The sequence below is a fragment of the Thalassophryne amazonica genome, chromosome 3 (assembly GCF_902500255.1).
Source record: "Thalassophryne amazonica chromosome 3, fThaAma1.1, whole genome shotgun sequence".
In the NCBI taxonomy this organism is placed as follows: Eukaryota; Metazoa; Chordata; class Actinopteri; order Batrachoidiformes; family Batrachoididae; genus Thalassophryne; species Thalassophryne amazonica.
In genome coordinates, this window is record NC_047105.1 from 24989350 (window position 1) to 25014028 (window position 24679).

Consider the following 24679-nt stretch of genomic DNA (forward strand, 5'->3'; position numbering starts at 1 on the left):
AAAATAAAAAGTAACAAATATAGAGTACAATACAGATCAATCTGTACAGTGAATTCATCTCATTTACTGGATCAATAACTGACTTCAATGAGAAAAATTATGAAAGCAATGAAAAGCTAATCAATAAATCTCAACTCAATCATGTCAAATAATATACCCACAACATTTTATTGCAGAGAAAACAGTTTACAGTTATTACCACATGCAGAATGTCATCTGCATCACTGTCCCAAATAAAAGACAAAAAAGCCCACCACATTCATTGAAATATTTTATTTTAGAGGAACAATGTTCACATCCCATCAGTAAATGTCACCCAGGAGAACCAGTTTCATCTTCAAGAATAAAGGATGGTGGTAAACAGCTGGAAGACAAAAGTCACAAATGTGGAATCTCATTAGTGCACATAACACCACATTCAGAATTTAAAGGAAACATATAAATGCAACAAAATCAAATGCTTCGAGAAAGAACAAGAAAAGCTGCACTCTCAACACACAGCCTGATAGTGCAGCAGATAACTGAAACCATCCTGCAAATGGTGACAGAAGCAACAAATTCAGAACAAATACTCTTTAGACATTCTTTTGAAAAAAACGATTGACCATTTGAATTTTCAATAGACAGCCAGGTAGGGGACAAAATTATTATGGGGTTAAAAACAGCAAAAAATGAAAGTCAACTTCAGTTTGTACAGGGGTTGAGAGTTAAAGTTGCTCTAATTTTGGTAAAATATGGTGCAAATTATTGGTTGAGATAATAGGATTAATAAATGGAATAGTTTTGACTGTGTTGAATGTTTGGTCTGAAAAGTAAAGGTCAAACAATGTCGACATCCATGAGATTCTGTGACATGTAACATATTTTAACCTGTAACATGAACTAAGCATGACACATGATGCAACGTTACTTTTTAAAATCCGATTAACTCAACCAATAATTTGCATTATTTTTTTACCAAAATTAGAGCAACTTGAAGTTTTGACCCCTGTACAAACTGAAAGTGACCTTTGTCACCATTCTTGCTGTTTTTACTCCATAGCATTCAGTCACAGATAATCCAAACTATACCTTTTGGAATCTGTGTGAGACAAATCATATGGTGTAGTTTTTAAATATGATTGGAGCATCTTTTAATTTTGACCCATGTGTAATTCTTTAACTGACCCCTACCTGGATGCCTACTGAAAATTCAAATGGCCAATTTTTTTTTTTCCCCAAAAGAGCAATGTCTAAGGTGTATTTGAACCAAATTTGGTGCTTCTATCAACATTTGCAGGATTCCTCTGTAAATATTGTTATCTGCTGCACTATGAATGAGACTGTAAATACAAAACAAGGCCACATTTTATTCAGCACTCAAAATGTTACTGTGCCCCAGGACTCTTGTCAGAATTTATGTATTCACTCAAACAGTTCCCCAACACATTTGTGTGTATTTTGTTTAATTTTAGCATTGGTCAGCAGTGCAACATTAGAAGCTCCCACTGCAATCCATATCAGAGTAGTCAGAGCTTTCAAAAGGTGTCAGAATTTGACATCTACAAGACAGATTTTGATTGGTAAATAAAACAAATAAAAAACTGGCAGAGTACTTCACCTCCATGTGCACCACACTATTTTATTTTCTTCTATAAAACATTCCCACAACATTCATGCTGTTAAAAACTCAATAATTTCACATTGTAATGTTTGCTGATAAAGGCAACATACCCACACCCCCAAAACCCCACAACTCTTAAAATGGCCTGAACTGAACAGCAAGTCTGCTGTTGAGGGTTACTAACTAACAAGTACATAAAGCCCAGTCCCCCAACGGTGTCTGGTTTGAAGTTTTGAAGACAAAAAGTGGATGCACATGCACACTGAGATCTGTCAGTGATTACCGGTGGGATTCTGACAAACATGGACATTAAATTTTACTTATACCAAAATATATTGTCTGCAGTTAATGGTACGGTGACTGAACCTGAAACTGAGCGATTCTCGCATTTTGGTATTCTTTAATGCAACAATTATTTGTGAATTGTTCATTTTTGAACCACAAATGCTGAACTGTGGTAGGATGACATCAATCAGCATGTTTCACTTAAAAAAAAAAAAAAACAAAAACAAAAAAAAAAATTCTAGGGGGGCAGGGGGGAATTGTATTTTCCATGGAACAGCTAACAACAACATACATAAAGGAGCACTAATGCCACTTATGACACCAACTGCAAACCACAACAGTGTTCCTATTATGAAGGGAAAGTACATTTATTACCAGATCACAGCTCACATTTTCTCTCTCACACACACACACACACAAAAAAAATCTGGAAAGTATTCATAGCACTTCACTTTTTCCACATTTTGTTATGTTGCAGCCTTTTTCCAAAATGGAATAAATTCATTTTTGCTCCTCAAACTTCTACTCACTACACCCTATAATGAAAACATGAAAAATGTTATTTTGAAAGTTTTGCAATTAAAAAAAAGAAAAAAAAAAACCTAAGAAATCATCATAAGTATTCACACTCTGCTCAATACTTTGTTGATGCAGCTTTGGCAGCAATTACACCCTTAAGTCTTTGTGACTATGACGCTACAAGCTTGGTGCACCTATCTTTGGGGAGTTTTGCCAACTTCTCTCAAGCTCCATCACGTTGGACGTGTCGGTGCACAGCCATTTTCAGATCTCGCCAGAGATGTTCAATCAGATTCAGGTCTGGGCTCTGGCTGGGCCACTCAAGAACATTCAGAGTTGTCCTGAAGTCACTCCTTTGATATCTTGGCTGTGTGCTTAGGGTCACTGTCCTGCTGAAAAAATGAACCGTCGCCCCAGACTGAGGTCAAGAGCAGATTTTCATCCAGAATGTCTCTGTACATTGCTGCATTCATCTTTCCCTCATTCCTGACTAGTTTCCCAGTTCCTGCTGCTGAAAAACATCCCCACAGCATGATGCTGCCACCACGATGCTTCACTGTAGAGATGGTGCCTGGCTTCCTCCAAAAATGACGGCTGGCATTCACACCAAAGAGTTCTTTGTCTCATCAGACCAGAGAATTTTGTTTCTTGTGGAACTACCGTAAAAAGTCATTGTGTTTCTATTAAAGGTGTTAATATATGTCCAGATAACATAAAATCACTCGGTAATTTGGTTGGCTTTAAAAGGCTCTACAAAAATTATATGATTACTTGTTATAGCATGATGAAATAGGTTTAGTGATGTTTTGTTTTTGGTGCACAGCTGCTTGCATGTTTTTGAACTTTTAGTTCAGGGATTAATTTATATATATATATTTTTTTATTATTTTATTTTGTTCCTTTTTGTGTTGTTTCTGTTTGATTGTCCTGGTCTGTCTTGATGTGTTTTTTTTTTTGTACTATCAGTATTATGTGGATTTGGACAAGTGTCTGGCAAATAAACAGAACTGAATTGATTGAATTATACTTTGTATTAGTTATCATGGATATATGTATAATTTTATATACATTGTATAATATTTATTTTTGGTTAAAGGGGTGGCCGTTTACAAGCTTTTGCTTCTGCCTACATACACCCTTTCATCTTTTGGGGGCATGGGTGCGTTGTTGGATTATTTTCTTTCTTTGTTAAGTTTCTTGTTTTGGATCTGTGTGTGCCGAATAAATTCATTCATTCAGGTTTTGGAAGTCAGGCCCTTTCAAAGCTTGCAGCTGCCTCTCCGTTTTCTGCTGTTCTCTTTTGGGGTTATCTATGTATTAAATGTGAAGTGGCCCCTGTGTGTGTAACTTCAATCACGGAGAAACTGGGGAGAGCTCACGTTTGCCGTTTGGTATGCTTATGGATTTTGGGTCAAGGATGAACGCTTCAAAAAACGTAACGTTGATAGAACTAATATTTTGGAGAAATTAGGGATATTAGGTAAGAACAGTGAACACTGGATGCTGATATCACCATTAAATCAGTCCCTGGTAACCAGACAAGCAAAGGTACAAAGGAAATATCTCAACCTAAACTAAAGACAATTATTCACAAAACTCTCATTTTAATTTCCTACACTTTTACTTAAAATCATGATACTTTGGTTAATTGTTGTATTATGTATGGCCTTGCCTTACAATATAAAGCGCCTTGGGGCAACTGTTTGTTGTGATTTGGCGCTATATAAAAAAATTGATTGATTGATTGAATTGATTACCATCCTTGAAAAATGTCAGCTACCTATTTTATAAACACGACCCAATCTAAAACCCGTGAATCCCCTCAGAAAACTCACAGGAGAAACATCTCCACCTGACACATATTCATTATGGAAGTTTCTTGGACTGATGCAACATCACGCAATGCACGTCATGATGCAACACCTCAAATACACAGACGTTTTGAACATGTTTGAAGTTCTGCAGTCTCATCTAACCACACATTTGTAATGCACCCAAGTAGATGCTGCAATACAGCACGCATTTCTGTACAATCCTACCAAAATGCATTATCATGCCGTGAACAACCGGATTAACTCTGAAACCCACCAATCCATGAAAAAGCAGGATCAGAGCTAGTTCCCTCTCACTCCAAGATGAAGCCAATTCAATTTCAATTTATTTTCATTTCTATAGCGCCAAATCACAACAGAGTTGCCTCAAGGCGCTTCACACAAGTAAGGTCTAACCTTACTAAACCCCAGAGCAACAGTGATAAGGAAAAACTCTGAGGAAGAAACCTCAAGCAGACCAGACTCAAAGGGGTGACCCTCTGCTTGGGCCATGCTATTGACAAAAATTAGAGCTCGACCCATATGGATTTTTTGAGGCCGATAACGATAGCTGAATGGAAAAAAAAAAATGTAGATAATCGTAAATCGCTGATTTGCCGATAGCCAATAAATCAGCCGATTTTTTTTTTTTTAATGAATAAAATGTTCTTTTTTGGACCCTTAACAAAAAGGTATTAGCTAAAGCTGAAGCTTTATTCTCATATTGATTAACTTTAATAACAGAGACGAATTTTTCAAGTTCAAAAAATGCAAAAATGCAATTGGAGCAATTAGGGGGCTATTCAAAAGGGCCAACTAGTAAGATATCACTCCTGAAAATGATCTTTGCCATATCAGATGAGGTAAATCTGCCCTACGATTGGATTTTGGAAAACCATGCGACGGAGAACCAACTCTGATTGGACACTCTCATTGCGCACGTCATCACACATCTTCTATGAGGAGTACCAAGATGGCCGACAGTGGATCGAAAGTCCGTGGAGTTAACTTTTCAGCAAAAAAAAAAAAAGTTGCTATCTCATATCATTAAAAAGTTATTTACAATTTTACTAAAGCTTGGTCCCAGCCATCGTATACGACCGGCGTCGGCCCCAGAGGGATAATTGCGAATGGCAGTAATTCCCAGAACCCTTCCAGATGACCAGTGAATCTGAATGTTTCAACCTCTTTGCAGTAAACCAAAATTTTTTCATGCTAGAAATAAGGTCTACATGGGCTTAATAAAAAGCGTGACCGATGCATGAAGCACATTTGACACATTCTACATAAACTGAGTTAATCAAACTGAGTTGAACTGAAACGGGAGAAAAATGTGGGGTGAATGTAAACGCAAAGTTACTACAAACAACATCCTTATAAACTTACTTGTATGCTTTTGTCAGCCGATCAGTGCAGTGTGATGGGGAACTACGGGGGCCGGTGATGAACACATTTAAGCAGGGGTGTAAGCAGCTCTCAGTGAATGGAAGTCCGAGCTCCATCTACTGACAGACGGTGAAGGACATTTTACATTGCGACACAAACATAATTTCAGTAACTGTTCTGTTTATGAGAAATGATCGGCGTTCTATCAGCAAAATTTCGGCCGATAGTGAGTACTTTGAAAAGGGCTTATATCGCCGGGGGTGATATATCGGTCAGGCTCTAACAAAAATTACAGAACAATTCACCAAAATGAATATACAGGAATGCTGTTGATCCACAGGACAGGAGGGGTCTCCAGCACAGTTACCACACCCCATCTCTGGATGGAGCTGCACCTTAAACAGAATCAAGCATCAGAAAGACAAGAAATACAGTATAATTTGTCAGAATGAAACAACAAGAAAAACAGGAAATACTACGGTGATCGCCGGCCACGAGCCCTAAGCTTCACTTAAAGACCCAGAATTCAGGTAAAGTTGAGACTGCGGCACACTCCTTTTCCTAATAAAATGAATGAAGAGTGAAAAGCGTAGAATAAGTGAGGAAGAGGGTTTTCTTTCACCAAAACATTAAATCTAGGCTTGCATCTCAGATGTACCTTCTGGCAAATTGAAGCTGAACTTTCAGGCCTTCTTTTAATAAATCCTCCTCTGTACCCACTTTATCATGAAGCTGTATAACTGGGATACAAAATGTAAAACATGCACTATGCACAGTTTCTCCAATCACAGCCACAAAAGTTTGTAACTTCTTCTGGGTTGTCTGTGTGTCTCGGTGGCTTTCCTCACTCTTCTTCTTGCATTGTCATTCAGTTTTTGAGAACTGTCTACTCCACACAGATTTGCCACAGAGTGCCATACTGTTTGTATTTCTTCATAACTGATGTACATAAAGTTCAAGACATATTTAGTGACTTGGAAATGTTCATGTATCCATCCTGTGACTTGTCCGAAGAAAACTGGCAATTAAAATTATTATTTAGTGGTATTATACCAAAGGGGCTGATTACCTATGCAACCTATCATCTTGGCTTTTATATTTTTAATTAATTGATATCAAGTTGTAGAGATTTCCTTTGACTGAGTCTAAGGAAGATCATTTTAGAATTTTTTATATTGAGATGCCTGATTTACTTTTTGCATTTGAAATGGCATAAACAAATTAAAAAGCGTGAAATACCAAAGGGCTGAATACTTTTGCAAGCCACTGTATCTATGTTCACAGACAAGATGGCGGTGCCTTCCCCAGTAAGGTAGAGGCCGTCCGGCATCAACAAGCCACGGCGGCCCCAGAACAAAGGCCAGTTATCAATAGAGCTCAAGCCTTGCTGTCTACAAAATTGCGCCAGTCAAATATTTAACGATGTCAGCCTGCTAAACGCCTCAGCATTACCCCGGGAGGGGACCAGAGACTATTAACCGATGCTGACGTCTCTTTCTGGCAAGGTCACAAGTCCCCTCTATGTCCATTTTTGTGACCTCTGAGTGCTTCATCCGGACATCATTGGTGCCGACGTGAATAACTATGTGATTATATCTCATGTCATGTTCCTTAGTCTGTCTTCCCTTCTGCAGTGTCAGAACCCTAAGATGGGAGGGCAATGTCGGGAGCTCTGGCCCAGGAATACATTATCGTCAGCCGGCATTTGTAACCTGACTTTGCAGGTGACAGAATCCCCTATCACTAAAGTCCGGCGTTTTCGGCCTGGAGACAGGAGTGGAAGTCACTCGTGAGCTCAGAGAATTCCACATCAGGCAAATCTAAGGGGAGAACCGATTCACAGTGGCGAGTGTGATCGGGGTACCACAACCGGGCACCAAACCCTATGGGGCTTCCTCCGCCTAGCCACAGTCCGAAAGCCATCTTCCACAGCCGGCGTTTCCAGGCTGATGCTAATGGGCACACTAGCCGGCCCACATGAACCTCATCTGGAGTGGCCGTAACATCTAACTCCACCGAGCTAAGAAGCTGTTCTAACTTATGGACACGTTCTCTAAAAGAGCCACCCTATTTTCGAGTATCGTTAAGAAATCATTCAACCCACCAATATCAATAGCCTTTGCGCTTAACGATTCCCTTAAGTTTGTCGGGAAAATGATCATTCCTCTATGTTGATTACAGACCCTGTAGTGGCTCTGTAATCAACCACTTCTGCAGTAAGACTCCGCTTTGAAGCGTGAACCAATGAAGCAATGCTTCGATCCACTGGCTTGTTGGTCCTTTGAGTCACTGCTCTTCAGAAGCATCAAATCCGCTTCTTAACCCTTCTCAAAGCCATTAAAATATCCTGAGTCACTTTTGTGTGGATTAAAGTAACTAACTGGGACTCCTGTCTTCTTGCAGTCAAGAAACAAGACTCGTCTTCCGTTTCGTTGGCACAGCTCCAAGCGCTGCACGGTTCTCTGCTGAGACAGACTCCGGTCGAAATTAATAACTTCAAAGCAAATCGCCACTTTAAATCAAATGACACCTTTTTCCAAACACTGTAATACAGACAAAAACTACAATCGACTAAAAAAAATTTTTTTATCCCAAAATGAAACATCCTGCATTCTTTATGAATTACATCCTGACATGCAGCACAGCCAGCTGTAAGAGATCAGCTTGACATTCATGCCAATAATGTCTGAAAGGAAATGCTTTTGACAAAAACTACAGATTTTGTTTATTTCTATTTATGTCCAGAGCTTAAGGATCCACCATGTAGAGATTATTGTGTCCAGAGTTTAAGGATCCAGTAACGAATTTCAATTTATTTACTTTATGTCTCAACAAAATGTTGTTCAGTTTCAAGTTAATCAGCTTATAAAGTGCCAAATCACAACAAAGCCGTCTCAGGCACCTCACACAGAACAGTTCAACATAAAAAATAAAAAATAAAAAAAATTCAAATACATAATTAAAAACAGAGAATAAAACAAATAAAAAATATAAACACTATTCATAAGAAAGAGAATAAAAACAGGTTTTAAGTCTTGACTTAAGAATGTCCACGGACTCTGACTGCCTCATGGTCGCAGGAAGACCGTTCCACAGAGCAGGTGCACGATAAGAAAAAGCTCTTTGACCCACAGACATAGAAAACCTGTAAAGCCTAATTTTAGTACACAAAAAATTCACAAGAGGTATCGACAAGGGAATCGGATCAGTAATGGTATCGATAGATAAAATCTTATCGATACCCATCACTACCTAAGACTAACACAAGAGTAAAGTACTAAGCTAAAATTCAAAACAGTTACACTAAAAAACTAACAGACGTATTGAAGAAACAGGTGGGGTCGAACTAGCTAATGCAAGCTAACCGCTCGCGAAAATGCTAACCACTCCTAAGATTTACAAAGGAGTAAAATAATGACCTAAAATTCACAGCAGTTACACCGACAAACTAACAGAAGTGTTAAGCAGGTAGAAAAAACTAAAATAAAACAGCTGTAAAAGTAACGGCGGGGGTGGGGTGGGAGTGAGTCCACCTAGCTAGTGAATGCTAACCACTAGCGATTCACAACAGGACTGTAGATAAATAAGATTCAGAGCAGATACACTTAACAACCAGAAGAGTGCTAAACAGAAATAAAAGAAACGTATACAACCGTGTAAAGCTTGGAAGAGCGTTACAACAGCAAACAATCCACTGGAAGCCTCTGGTACTGTACCCGTCTGACTTTTAGTAAGTCTAAACGCAGACTGAAGGATCCTAAGAAACAAAATTTGGATTGGAAACTTACAGGTTTTATTTCCCAACAGGCCGTACACTTTGAAAGACTCCAGCTTCCCTCATGGCTTCGAATGCTTTGTCCGGATCGTAGCTCTTGTTGAAGTTGTCATAGGCCCGTTCCCTGGGGTCTGCCACAAAGAGCTGAGGAAAGACAGACAAGCAACTTTTTTGGTCTGTAACTTCAAACCAAAACCAGATACAAGTGTGTAAATTTAGACTGGAATCAGCCTAACAAGAGATCTACGATCAAGTTAATGTCGGTGATCAAAAACCTGAATTAAGATGATCAAAGTGTGAAAAAGCAACTGACATACGAATAATAATAAAAATAATTCCAATGATCTCTGCTGGAAGATGTCAGACCAGAATCAGAGGTGTTCTGTCTATAACTGGCATGGGCACAATTTGGTGGGAGATAGGGGGGACATGCCCCCCCCCCTTTTCAACCAGGGGGGACAGAATATGGTATGTCCACCCCACCTTCTGACATGTGTACTTGAAACATGCTATGCCAGTCTTATGTGCAAACCATGTCAGTCTTATGTGCAAAACCATGTCAGAATAGTATCTTTGTTTCTGCAAGTTTGCATTTTTAACAGCATTGTCTTGTTTACAACACCTGTTTCTCGTTTGTCACATTCGGAATTTTCTGGGACTGCATTTGCCCAGATTTGAAACCAAAAATAGCTGCCTCTAGGGACTACTGTCTACACATAAGTATCAATGGACCATATGCTAATTTACTAAATTCTGAAAGTTAGAAAAGGAAATCAGAAAAGTGCTGATATGCCAACAGCTTAATGTTAACTTTAACATTGAAAACGCCATAGACATGCTAACACGTTAGCATCAGTGCCGTTTTTGTTATAAAATACACCTATCAACTGTTTCAGAAGATCATAACAGGTTGGTTTAACATAAAAAAGGTAAATATTACTCTCAGATATATGCTCTTTAGGGTTTTAGCGGGGGAAAATTAAGATAAAGCGAAATAAAACAAAGAAGCAACGAAGCACTTCGTTGGTTCAAAGCAAAGCCACGCCTTGCTCTACTTGGGAAATGTCTGCCAATGTTCCCACGAAGACAGGGAGGAGAAGGACCATGGCTCATGGCAAGCAGTAAACAGAAAATTCACACAGTCCCTTCCTCCGTGGTGCGGCACCATCCACACTGACATTGCTGCTGCTTTGATTAGTGCAGAATGGGATGTTGATTGACAGCATCATATTTCGGCCCCAAAACACGCATGACACCACGTGCGCGCGCGTATGTGAGGTTAAATTTTCCAAATGACGGAAATCCGTCATGGTGACTGAGGACTTTAACTAGGCCTGGGCGATATATCGATTAATTCAAATTTTTTGTTGCAGACGATTTAAAAAATAAAAAAATTGAGTTTTTTTTTTTCTCCTCTTGCAGCGGTGCACCTTTTTGTCCCCAGGACTTTCCGTAGCTCCCCCCTCCCTGTCCCGTTTCCTTCACACAATAACAAGCATGGCTAACCGCTAATGGAGATCGAGTTTCGTGAGTGGTTTGGGATAGATGCGACAGACGTGGAACAAGTGACTGCACCCTGCAAAGTTTGTCTAAAGCTAGGGTTCTCCCCAGACAATGGAACAACAGCGTAGTGCCATTGGGCCTCATGTATCAACGTGCGTACGGCGATATTTGAGCGTATATGGGGTGCCCGCTAAAACGGGCGTGCCACTTGGCATTTATCAATGTGGTCGTTGGCGTACGCTGAGCTGAAAATATACACCAGGTCGAGAGGTGGTGTAAATTATACACCAAAATGAACCAGCAGTGGAATCCACATAAAAATGAATATGATCGGCCTGATAAACAGTGCCATCATACAAATCAATGCATATGTTAGATAAATAACACTTTCCTGATTATACTACATAATAATCAATACAAATCCCGCTTTTGCGGGATTGCTGGTCTATCGAGCACAATCCGTGGCCACAGTGCTGACTGCAAAGAAAGCGCTGCTCGCCTTTTTCTCCAGACTTCGAGCCTGGAGCCAGAGCAGCGCTGAGCTTAACTTTATGTGGTGTGATCGTTTTAGACAATGAAATTGATAATTACAACTGTAGTTTTGTCATTCCCTTCGCCCGTGCTGCAATCAGGTTGTGTCGTCTCCATTCGTTTGTCACAATAAAATAAATAAAGAAATACATTTTAAGAATAAAGAAATCTGAAAAATTAGGCGTGTTATTAATTGAGCGAGCAAATATCCACATGTCAAGAATTATTGACATGTGAAAAGAGAATACAGTGGTCCCTCGCTATAACGCGGTCCACCTTTTGCTGCCTCGTCATTTCGCGGAGTATTTAGTCCAATTTTGCATGCCTTTTTTTTTTTTTTTTTTTATACAGTGTTCTGTGTGTCTGTTTATAAGAATCTTCTCACCAAGAAGAAAAAAGAGCGCCAACAACTACTCATAACTGTGTTTGTCACTCGGAAAAAGACACCTGCAGCCAGGTGTGACTCAGTGGAAAACGGCGCGGCGTCAGGACGCAGAAGCGCGATCAGAGGAACTGTAAAATACTGGTCAGTCACTCTTAATAATTTCTTATGTGTCCAACCTCGTACGTTGATCGTTAAAATTAAATTTGTTAGTTCTAAAAGCCATCATAATTATTTATAGGAAAACGTTTTATTTTCATTTATCAAACAAATGTTTGGGCCTGAAAACAGGTTGGTCTTATTTTTCTCCTAAGGTTTGAACGTTGAGAGTGTTTACACATGAGAGAAAAGTGAGAAAATGTTCATACCTGATTGAGAAAGTGTATAAAGTGGTTTTACAGGGTTTTTACAGCTTTGAAACGTCTATAATAATTGTAAAAAATAACGGTGACTACGTCGCGGTTTCGCATATTACGGACTATTTTTAGAAAGTAACTCCCGTGATAAATGAGGGACCACTGGAAAAACGTTTTTGATTATACTACAAAACAAATGATACGATGGCCGCTTTTGACTCTCTATTGGCACGCGTCGTGATTGGTGGAGTTCTTTTTCTTTGCCGTCTTCCTGGCTTCCATGTCGTAAAATGAGGGTGTGTCTGAAGCGGAGTCTGAATATTTATGGGCGTGTTTATTATAATTACGATTGTTTTCACCCGCCGCATTTATCAACTTCACGTCAGGCGTACGCTGGAAATGGGCAGGTGCGCACTGCTTGATACATGTCACAGCAACTTTGGTGTACTTCAAATTTACACCGTAAATTTACGCCACAAGTGCGCAACTTTGATACATGAGGCCCATTGTACTTTTGTTTAATCCAGCCAGTCTGTTTGTGCTGAACGGACTGCTGCCTCCTCGTCCGCAGCCAGCCGAGCAGAGCCACAACGCTGCAGCTCAGAGTCTCTCAATGAAAGAACAAAAACTCCGTCAAAGTCTTTCAACAAAACAGCTCCTTCTGCCTGTGTAGCGAGTGACACATTAAGGCTTTATTTTACAAATGAAAGCTTTCATGTTTCCAAAGTTTGCTCAAATAAGCCGCAAAGATGGTGTGAAAGTGAAGTCTCTCGTTCCCTCACGAGAGAGAGAGGAGGAGGAAAAAGTGTGAACAGACGCTCCACATTGTAAAAAAAAAAAAAAAAAAAAAAAAAAAAAAAAAAAAAAAAGCAGCGAAGTAATTTTAATCAACGATCATCTTCACCACACAATTCAGTGATACAGTAAAGTGTGAAAAACTGATTCTTTATGACAGCAAATTTACTTCTTACAGAAGTGTTTTCTTTTATTATTGTTGTTTATGTACCAATGACACCCGATCAAATTACTTGTATCTGAGAAACTTACTTTGCAATAAATTTGATTCTGATTTGACAATCAAATCAGTCCAGGTTTAGCTCTTGTACAAACAAGACAATTAGGGATTACATTGTTTTTATAAAGTATGCAATCCCACTCAGAAATGTTAAAAGAAAAAACTTCAACATGACAGTAAAACTCTGCCTGTTTTACTGGATTAAAGGTTTTGATAAAATAAAAAAGCAAAACTTGTTTTGAGTTATCTCTGTCATTTGTATTAAACTAAATGTTTTCTTTTAAAAGTAGGGGGAAAAAAATAGGAAAAAATAGGGAAAAAAAAAATTGAAATCTGAGATTTTATTTTTAGGCCAAATCAGCCAGGCCTAACTTTAATCCATGCTCTACACTGAAGAAAAAAAATATATTTGCATTTCTGGTTACAAATCTGAGCACAGCCTCTTGACAAAATTGAAGATGACAGACATGTTGAGGACCAACAAATGTCTCTGATGATATCAATGCAAAATGGTTTCAGTCAAGTGATCAACTCTCACCTTGTATGCAAGCGCAAGTCCACCAGCAAAAACAAAAGACAATGGCAGTCGGATCCTCATGTACTGGGCCAGCAGCCCCCTCATCATCGGCTTTGGTAGAGACATGTTTGCTGTATTGGAGAGAGGGAAAACACACAAAACAGATATTCAAAGAGTGATCAGGTAACTGACGACAATTTCAATGGTTTTCGTCTGATGAAGTGCAGGTTCAGTCCGGTAGCACGTGCTGCTGCCTCACGTTGCCACACAAAGCATGCCACGGAGCCACTTTGAACCCAGGATGGCAACCACCCAGGAAAGGACCCAGTCCATCCTCATCTCTCAAAAGTAACCATTTATCTGGCACAGCTAAGCCTGCTCATGTCCTTGGCCTTCTCCAGTCTGCCTCAATGTGGAGGCAATTAAATGCTCAATCATACATGGAGAAATGCGACACAAGGGCAAAAGCTAATGTTCCCTCATAATCAGGGCTTTGAACCACAATTTTTTCCCCAACCGGTTTGTTCCAAACAGAAATGTTATTTTAAATGTTTCCGGATTTGGGTTCTACCCCAAACGTGATGCTCCTGAACTGGTTAGAACAATAAATTAAATAAAATAATAAATATATCATTCCCGAACCAGTTAATAACGTTCCATGTCAGCTGTGAGAAACTGAAACCAGAAACTGAAACCACTGTATATGCCAGACCTGCAAGTGGTGATGTAAGACTCTCGTAAAAAATGGAGAAGACAACAGATTGTACTGTAGCAGGCAGCAGAAGATGTAACTTTTCAAAACAGGACACTGAGTAAAATAAATCCTTTTAGTGGTGGATCAGTAGTTAACACTGTTGCCTCACAGCAAGAAAATCACGGGCTTGCTTCCCGCCCTTCCTGTGTGGATTTTGCGTGTTCTCCACATCTGCATGGGTCCCCTTCAGGTGCTCTGGCTTCCTCCTATATCCAAAGACAGGCAGGTTAGGTGAATTGTAAACTCTGAATTGACTGTAGTTTTGCGTGCATGTGTGAATGTGTTTGTCTCTATGTGGCCCTGTGACAAACTGGCGTCCTGTCCAGGCTGTACCCTGCCTCACCCCCTATGACTGAGTGGATAGACTCTAGCACCCTATGACCCATTCAGTGTTTTGCAGTTGTGAAATCTTGTGCCGCCTTAGCAGTCCGTGACTCATGCAAGAGATCGTTGCAGCAGAGTTCCAGTTTAGGGCGCAATGGAAACTCACGTCGTGAAGCGTGAACAAGACAACATCAGTTTATCACAGGTGCTACACCTCCTCTAGATAACCTTCTCAACTTGAGAGAACGTGTCATAATCACTCGTAAACTCGCCAAATCAGCGCAATCCACATCCTCGCTTTGCCATTGTTTACATGCGCTGTGAGACAGCGGAACTCTGCTGGCACTGTGGTGCATTCTGGGAAATGCAGGCGGCCGCCTACATTTTAGTTGTTTATGGGAAATGGCGAAACACAGAATAACTGGATTAAGCAGGTATAGAAAATGAATGGATGGAGTATAAAACATCTTCAGATGATTCAGAACAGAGCTGCTGGGGTCATGACTAGAAGTAGAAAGTTTGCTCAAACCCCAGCTTCGGTGAGTAGAAGTCCCACCAGTAATTTATTCTGTCCACAGTAAACCGATTGTAGGAATTTGTTCAACTTTTCAGACAGATAGCTGAGATAATCAGTGAAATCACTCATTTTAGATGCCAGGGAGAAGCAATACATGGTCGGACTTTTACTCACTGAAGCTGGCATCAGCCTCCTTTGTTCACCTGTACTGCTGCAGACCTAAAAAAATACTGTAAATACTGTGCACCCTCTTATTTGGTGGAACTCATTAAGCCTCGTGTTCCCCTGTGCTTTGCACTGTCAACCCACAGACTTCCTAGGTGTCCCCAAAGTTAAAAAAAAAAAAGTCGACAGGAGGAATAGAAGTTTTTCTTATCGAGCTTCAATTTCAGAGAATAATCTGCTACATGAGAAGGTCAAGTTTTATTGAGTCCTTTAAAGCTAAATTTTAAACACTTATGTAGATACTGATTGTTTATTTTAACTCATTTTATTGGAATATTTTACGTTCATATTGTCAGTACATTTGGTTTTGATATCAGTTGTTTTATAGTTTTTACTGTGCAATGTTTTATCAAATTGTCAACAATAGAATGCAGCCGGAGCAACCCGAGGGAACAATCCAAAGACGGCCAGAACCAAAAAAATGTAGAAAAGTCCCCACAGAAAGGACAAGTGGGAATCGAACCTGAGACCTCTGCGCACCAGTGCTAATCACTAAGCTAGCATACGTCTATTTCCTGGAAACCGACGGTTCGTCTTCACAGTATAAAGGGTACTTTCCGCTCAAATGATGCACAAACAACATTAAAGTGATTGCGCAGATACACGCCATTTATGTCATTAAATCATACAATGTCCATCAGTATAAAACATTTAACTTATTTAGTATTACTGGCTAACATTAGCTAATCATGGTGAATGAAGTTCACCACGTAAAAGGAAAACTAACACTCTGGGAAGCAAGTAAAGGAGAATAATGACGACTTAATCAAAACAATAATCTGTAATAATATAGATAAACAATTTAAATCAAATTGATCCTGTTTGGGTTTTATGAATCACAAGTTGTACTCACGACCTTCACAGACACTCTTCTTCTTCTTCTTCTTCTTCTTCTTCTTCTTCTTCTTCTGCTTCTTCTTCTGCTGCTGCTGCTGCTTCTTCTTCTTCTTGTCTTATGGATTTCCGGCAGGCTGCGCGCCAGTCAACGCATTGTTACCTTTCACTGGCAGACCATGACTACTGCACTCTACTCACAGACTATGCTGCAAGCCAGAGCTAAACACAAAATCCATCAGGGCTTTGTAGACCTCTTGCTGATGTGCAGACGGATCAAGCAGCACTTTAATAGAAACAGACTCAAACCCAAGATCAAAAAGATGTGAGAAAAGAACTCTCCTCTGCTCAGAAAATCTTTTACGCTCCATCAGAACATGAGGGATAGTCTCTTTCTTTGTGCAGGTTTCACATAATCCATTGTGGTGTTTACCAATTAGACATAGGTCAGCTGCCAGTCCACAGTGTCCCAACCTCAGTCTTGTTAACAGTACTTGCTCCTTTCTGTTATTCCCCCGGGTTGGGCAGTCACCAAAAACAGACTTCTGCACACTGTAAAAATGTCTACCCTTATTTCCATTGTCCCAATCCTTCTGCCATTGAGCCCACACTACTTTTTTAATGGCCGACTCCAAGGACTGCAACACAGCAGCTGAGTCAGAGCAGATGACAACCCTCTCCGGTCTCACTTCTTCCACCGATTCAAGAGCCCACACCATAGCCAAAATTTCAGCTGTAAATACTCCTACTCCATCAGGAAGACTCAGAGACAGAGCAGGAATAAAAATCCCAAATCCCCCTCTCCGGCTAGTGGGGTCAACGGACCCATCAGTAAACAATTGCAGATACCCATCCCAATTGTTCTGCATAGCCTCCCTCACCACAGTTACAGGACATATTCCCCCCTCCCCTTTAAGGCGATCTTTCACAGTCCAATCCACTTCCACTTGAGGGAGTAGCCAAGTAGGAACCGCTGGCCAGACAACTACTGGAGCTGTATCCCTCTGACTGAGCTCTGGCAACTCACCCTTCATTTCTAAGATAAAGGTTTTCCCCCTCCCTCTTTCTGACTCCCATGAATCCTGAAGGAGTCTCCTCCCAGGGTGGTCACCCCTCTGACCCAGGGCTTTGCCTACAAACTGGAGTGCTAGCTTAAGCCGTCTCTTTTGAAGGGGCATCTCTCCCACTTCAACTAGGAGGGCTGGCACAGAGGTTGTTCTGAATGCACCACAGCACACTCGAAGTGCTTTTGCTTGGATCACATCTAATTTTGCCAACGTTGTTTTAGCTGCATTTCCATACACAAGACAACCATAATCCAAAAATGAGCGAATCATAGCTCTATAAATCATCAGTAGTGTAGCTTTATCAGCTCCCCAGTCGCTGCCAAAAAGGCACCGCAATACATTTATTACTCTACTGCATTTATCTACCACCTTCTCAATGTGAGTTTTGAAAGTCCCCCTCTCATCAAAATGGACCCCTAAATACTTAAAAGATTTAACCCTTTCCAAATTTAAACCATATAATTGCAAACTTGCATTGCCCAAATTTCTCTTCCTCCCAAACACTACAAACTTTGACTTTTCCATAGATATTTTAAAACCCCACCTACTTGCCCACTCCACAACATTATTCAAGGCATTTTGTAACTTTGCAAATACAAAACCCACATTTCTCCCCCTCTTCCACACAACCCCGTCATCAGCAAAAAGTGACAACCCATAACCTGGATCCAAATTGCTAAAAATATCATTTATCATTACATTAAACAGTACTGGACTAACTACACTGCCCTGAGGAGTTCCATTATCAATATCCAGTACTTCAGAAAAAGTTCTACCAACCCTAACCTGAATTCTCAGATCCTGTAAAAATGCCCTAATCCAATTTAGCATGCGACCACGAATACCTGCATCATAGAGCTTAACTAATAGCCCCTCCTTCCACAACATATCATAGGCCTTTTCAATATCGAGGAACACAGCAACAAGAACTTCTTTACTCGCACTAGCTTTCTTTATATCAGAATCCAAGGTCAACACTGACTCCATGGTGCTCCTCCCTATTCTAAAACCATTCTGGTAGGGAACAAACCATTCATTTTTTTCAAGCTTATAAACCAGCCGGTCAGTCACCATTCTTTCCATAATTTTACATAAAACTGAGGTAAGTGCAATAGGCCTGTAAGAACCCGGGTTCTTCCCTTCCTTCCCTGGTTTCAAAATTGGTATAACTACAACCTGCTTCCATGCCCCTGGAACCTGTCCTTCTGCCCACACATTATTAATCAGAGCCAGGACTTCCTCCAAAACATCATTGTTAAGATTTTTGAAAAAACTGTAGATTAACCCATCCTTCCCTGGTGCTGTAGAACCCCCCCTACTAATTGCTTTCAATAGCTCCTTCATAGTGAAGAATAAATTGACAGAGTCCGATTTATCTAAATTGGTTTCCAGTTTATGGTACTGACCCCCCAGCTTCATATCCCTTCTACAGATTCCATCCTCCCCCAAATTTGATCCACTGTGAATTAGCTGAAAAGCCCTGACTAGCACGTCAGCCTTCTGATTGTCATTCACTGCCACAACTCCATTCCTTTCCAACACTGGAATAGAACGTACACATTTAACCCCAGACATGCGTCTCACTGCAGACCATATTTCATTAATAGATGTGTCTGTGCCCATCCGACTACAAAACTTCCTCCAAGACTCTCTCCTAGCATTCTTAATAATCCTTCTAGCAACAGCCCTAAGTCTTTTATACTCTATTGCATTTTGCTCCAACGGATGTCTCCGTAATTTTTTATACGCTTTATTCCTATTTCTAACTGCTACACTGCATGCTTTATTCCACCATGGTACACCAACCTTGTTTTTAGGACCTATCTTTACTGCTATAAACAGATTAACATTATGGGCAATCATTCCACACAAACTATCATTCCACTCATCAATCGAATCCTCATTTATCTCATCCAAATCTGTACTACAGGCCTCTGCAAACTCTCCCCACCTCACCCTACTAAGGTCCAAACGCTTCGGGTATGTGACCTCTTCCACCAGCAGAGACTGATCAAACCTCATCAGGATAGGAAAATGGTCACTTCCTATAGTATATCCCTCCAAAGTATCCCATATTGCCTTCCTTGCCAAAGAAGCTGAAGCTATAGACAGATCTATGCATGACAGGCTCCCTGTCCTAATATCAAACCTAGTAGGTCTGGTATCATTTAGGCAGACCAACCCATGCCGATCCATAAAATCTTCAGCTATTTCTCCATTACTGTCTCTGTCCCTGCTGCCCCACAGTGGATTATGTGCATTAAAATCCCCCACCCAAACTACATTGCAACCAACTACCTCCAAAATAGCCTCAAAGTCATCAATACATAAATTCAAACATGGATTATAAAAATTTACAACAGTCATTCCCCCCAAACTTCCCCAAACATTTACCGCTACACATTCTAATTGGGTATTAAGACACACACTCTCATATTGCACACCAACCCTAACAAATATTGCACAACCCCCTCCCGACCTGTCTTTACGATCTTTCCTCACAGACTCATACCCAGAAATAACAAAATCTAGACAAGGTTTCAGCCAAGTCTCTTGAATGCATATGAGCTCTGGCTTATGACTTTCTTTAAAATACTCTATAAATCGTTTTAACTCTTGGCCATTAGCGATAAGGCTTCTGGCATTCCATTGTAATATGTGGAACATTTAAGTGAGGTCAAGCGAACCTGAATCTCCATTTGTTATCACAGGAACATTTTGCACACTACGAGCACAAGGTAAGTTCAGGAGCTCTGGGGAGACTGACAAACCCAAAAACCTGCCAGCTTCTTTAGCTTTCATTGCTTTAATAGCTGAGGGCGTATTAACCTGGCGAGCAGCCCACAAAACTTCAACTAGAAAGGCCAAAAATGCAGTTTTATCTACAATAAAAGAATTTACTGAAATCTTTACTCCATGAGCGGGAAAACTGACCTCTTGGGGGCGCACCCGCTCCGGCTCTCTAGCCTCATTCACTTTTTTAACAGCTTCTGCATAGGTAACATTGTCTTTGGCTTTTACTGCTTCTATCTGCTGTGCTCTCATAGCATGGCCACATCCGCGAAAAGCAGCCATTTGACTGCCACCACAGTTACATTTCACTTCAGTAGTTGTGCATTCAGAATGATCGCGCTCCCCTCCACACTGCCCGCACCTTCTGGCACCTCTACAAACTGCCGCTACCTGCCCAAAACACTGGCACTTAAAGCAACGCAGCGGGGGGGCGCTCATATGGTTTGACATATGGTAAGCCACAAACCCTAAGCTGACCCTTTCAGGCAAAACCTCATCCTTAAAGGACAGAAGCACAGCTGTACTTTCCCTTCTTTCTCCACCACGCATTGCTTTAAACCTCCTCACCCCAGAAACTTCTGCTCCCTTTAGATTTTCAAGTATCTCCTCCTCAGATATGTCCGTGTCCACCCCATAGATCACACCTTGCACCCCTTGAAACTGGCTTGACCCCGGGATAAACCCCTCCACTGCTCTATCTCCCAAATGCTGCAAGGCCAGCGCCTTATTTCTCTGACCCTCAGATTTACAGAAAATCCTATTATTTCCTATTAGAAAGCACTTTTGCATGGAGAATATCCCCAACTGTTTCTCTAATGGCTGTGGAAAGTTTAAGAGAGTTCAGGGGTTTATCTGAACTCTCCCCAAACTTCAGAATTACTTTAAACCCCTCTTCCCCTCGCTTAGCCATCTTTAAGTGACCCTGGTCCCTTCCTCCTTCACTACTTATAGATCTAGGACGCCCTCTTTTCCCCCCACCCTGAGAACAATCCCCCCCTTCCCCATACAATCAAGCACCCATGACTAATAAGTCATAATTTTCATTCATTTTTTTTCACAGATAGTATTTATTGTTATTTTATCCTGCTCTTTATATTTGCTTAGTGCTGTTTTATCACTTGTTATACTGTTTTTAGATTTTACCATTTGTATTTTAGTAGTATTTGAGCAGATCTGTCAGATCTCAGGAGCTAAGCAGTGCGAGACCTGGTTAGTACTTGCATGGGAGACCTCTTTGGAACACCAGCGGCTGTCTGTGTTTCTCCAGGTAACACTGGAGTTGCGTCAGGAAGTGCATCCGGCGTAAAACTTGTGCAAAATACCAATGCGGATCTGGCTGTATCCACTGTGATGACCCAGAGCAAAAACGGGAGCAGCCGAATGGACAACAACAACATTTTAGTAGTTCTTGAACGTGTAAGAACTTTTTACTTTTCATTCTTCCAACCTTCCTTTTCTCTCAAAAATTCTTGAAAGGGTAGTTGTAAAACAGCTAACTGATCATCTGCAGAGGAATGGTCTATTTGAAGAGTTTCAGTCAGGTTTTAGAATTCATCATAGTACAGAAACAGCATTAGTGAAGGTTACAAATGATCTTCTTATGGCTTCAGACAGTGGACTCATCTCTGTGCTTGTTCTGTTAGACGTCAGTGCTGCTTTTGATACTGTTGACCATAAAATTTTATTACAGAGATTAGAGCATGCCATAGGTATTAAAGGCACTGCGCTGCGGTGGTTTGAATCATATTTATCTAATAGATTACAATTTGTTCATGTAAATGGGGAATCTTCTTCACAGACTAAGGTTAATTATGGAGTTCCACAAGGTTCTGTGCTAGGACCAATTTTATTCACTTTATACATGTTTCCCTTAGGCAGTATTATTAGACGGCATTGCTTAAATTTTCATTGTTACGCAGATGATACCCAGCTTTATCTATCCATGAAGCCAGAGGACACACACCAATTAGCTAAACTGCAGGATTGTCTTACAGACATAAAGACATGGATGACCTCTAATATCCTGCTTTTAAACTCAGATAAAATTGAAGTTATTGTACTTGGCCCCACAAATCTTAGAAACATGGTGTCTAACCAGATCCTTACTCTGGATGGCATTACGCTGACCTCTAGTAATACTGTGAGAAATCTTGGAGTCATTTTTGATCAGGATTGTTGTGTGGGCCGCTGAAGAGGAGGTACTGCTGGCCCACCACCACCAGATGGCGCCCTGCTTGGAGTGCGGGCTTCAAGCATGAGAGGACGTCGGAGCAACGGAGAGTGACAGCTGTCATTCATCATCTGCACCAGCTGTCACTCATTTTCCACATCACCATAAAAGCCGGACTACAACTCCACCTCCCCGCTGAGAAATCAGCAACCAAGAGGTAACCTTCTCTGCGGTAATTTCTCTGCTAACTGAACTCTTCTTTGCAGCCGTTTGCCCTGTGGTGTCCTTATCAGAGCTGGAGTAAGGGTTACACAGTTAGTTACACAGGAGCTGCACGAGTGTGTGATTGGAGGTGGAGGTGCTCCCTCCTTAAAGAAAATTGACTGTGAGTGGACTACTGAGTGTGCGGATTCACACTCACCTGGATTTTCTCTGTTCTCTGCCAGCAGTACCAGGGTCGACAGCCGAAGGCAGAGGCCACCTGGGGACTCGGGACTTGGCGGCTCCGGTGTTCTTCAGGCCCGTTGGTGGTGGAAGCTGTGTGGGAATCAGCTCTTCTCTCGCCAAAGGTCTTCTATCTTCGAGCCTGCCCACACGTCACCTGGTGTATAATTGGCAATCCATATTTCTGTCTGTATTCCGTTGTGTTTCCACAACATTAAATTGTTACTCGTTGGCTTATCCATTGTCCGTTCCTTAGCGCCCCCTGTTGTGGGTCCGTGTCACGACACCTTCCCAACAAGGATATGTCCTTCAATGCGCATATTAAACAAATATGTAGGACTGCTTTTTTGCATTTGCGCAATATCTCTAAAATTAGAAAGGTCTTGTCTCAGAGTGATGCTGAAAAACTAATTCATGCATTTATTTCCTCTAGGCTGGACTATTGTAATTCATTGTTATCAAGTTGTCCTAAAAGTTCACTGAAAAGCCTTCAGTTAAATCAAAATGCTGCAGCTAGAGTACTGACAGGGACTAGAAGGAGAGAGCATATCTCACCCATATTGGCCTCTCTTCATTGGCTTCCTGTTAATTCTAGAATAGAATTTAAAATTCTTCTTCTTACTTACGAGGTCTCTTAGATAATAAACCGACCCTTTTATTTTCTTTTTTAACTATATGGATTTGAATGACATGCGATTACACCAATCATTCTTGAACCCTCGTGCGCATGCGTGAGTTTTTTCACGCGTGTCGGTGACGTCATTTCCCTGTGGGCAGGCCTTGAGTGAGATGTGGTCCCGCCCTCTCGGCTGAATTCCTTTGTTTCACACGCTGCTCGAGACGGCGCGCGTTGCTTTATCAAAAATTTTTCTGGACCTGTGAGGAATATCCGAGTGGACACTATTCGAGAAATTAAGCTGGTTTTCTGTGAAAAGTTTAACGGCTGATGAGAGATTATGGGGTGTTTCTGTCGGTGTAAGGACTTCCCACGGAGCGGGACGTCCTGCAGCGCTTCCAGGCGCTGTCGTCGGCCTGTTTAGAGCTGAAAACATCCTAATTTAAGGCTTAATTCACCCAGGACATCGTGAGAGAACAGAGAAGATTCAGAAGAGGCCGGCATGAGGAATTTATGCGGACATTCCACTGTTTAAGGACATTTTTTTAATGAAAGACGTACGCGCAAATTCGCCGAGTTGTTTCCGTGACGACTCGGCAAATCTGTGTGCGCCGCGACAGGAAAAACACCTCCGTGTTGAAAACCATTTGTAGAATTCAGGCGGCTTTTAATGGCTTTCAACAAGTGAGTAACTGAGAAATTGTTTAACAGCTTGGGCATGTTCCAACTTGCCCGTTAAGATTTCCAACGGAGGTGTTTTTCCTGCCGCGACCCCCCGCGGTCGGGTCCAGCCCGACATGCGACTCTGCCCGCACGTTCTTTCATTACAAAATGACCGTTAACAATGGAATGTCCGAATAAACTCCTCATGCCGACTTCTTCTGAAAGTTCTCTGTTCTCTGACGACTTACTGCGTCAACAGAGCCTGAAATGTGGAAGTTTTCAACTTGAAACGGCAAGACGCTGCCGCCTTGAAGCGCAAATCGCCATCAGGCGCCGTGGACCGTCCTTAAAGCGACATTACCAGACCAAAATCTCTCATCAGCCGTTAAAATTTTTACCGAAAACCAGCTGAATTTATTGAATGGTGTCCACTCAGTTGTGCCTTACAGTTTTGAAAAATTTTTTATCAAACAAAGCAACAGTCTCTGAGCCATTCCTAAACAATGAAAAAAATCGACGAGCGGGTGGACGACTCCTCACTCAAAGACTGCCCACAGGCGAATGACGTAACCGACAGGCGTGAAAAAAC

At 41.1% G+C, this 24679-nt stretch overlaps 1 protein-coding gene across 2 annotated transcripts; it reads right to left on the reverse strand.

Annotated features, from left to right (window-relative positions):
* Window positions 1-259: 259 nt before the first annotated feature.
* LOC117506445 (cytochrome c oxidase subunit 6C-1) lies at window positions 260-16398 on the reverse strand. 2 transcript variants are annotated; one of them, XM_034165953.1, is made up of 4 exons: window positions 16360-16398; window positions 13705-13814; window positions 9393-9523; window positions 260-364 (listed from the first exon to the last, which is right to left on the reverse strand). In XM_034165953.1, exons 2-3 carry the CDS (start codon window positions 13807-13809, stop codon window positions 9398-9400), a joined length of 231 nt encoding a protein of 76 aa, XP_034021844.1. In that variant the 5' UTR covers window positions 13810-13814; window positions 16360-16398; the 3' UTR covers window positions 260-364; window positions 9393-9397. The 2 variants fall into 2 exon arrangements, with proteins under 2 accessions (XP_034021844.1, XP_034021845.1); XM_034165954.1 differs by having other exon boundaries at window positions 16357-16397.
* Between the last annotated feature and the right edge of the window lie 8281 nt (window positions 16399-24679).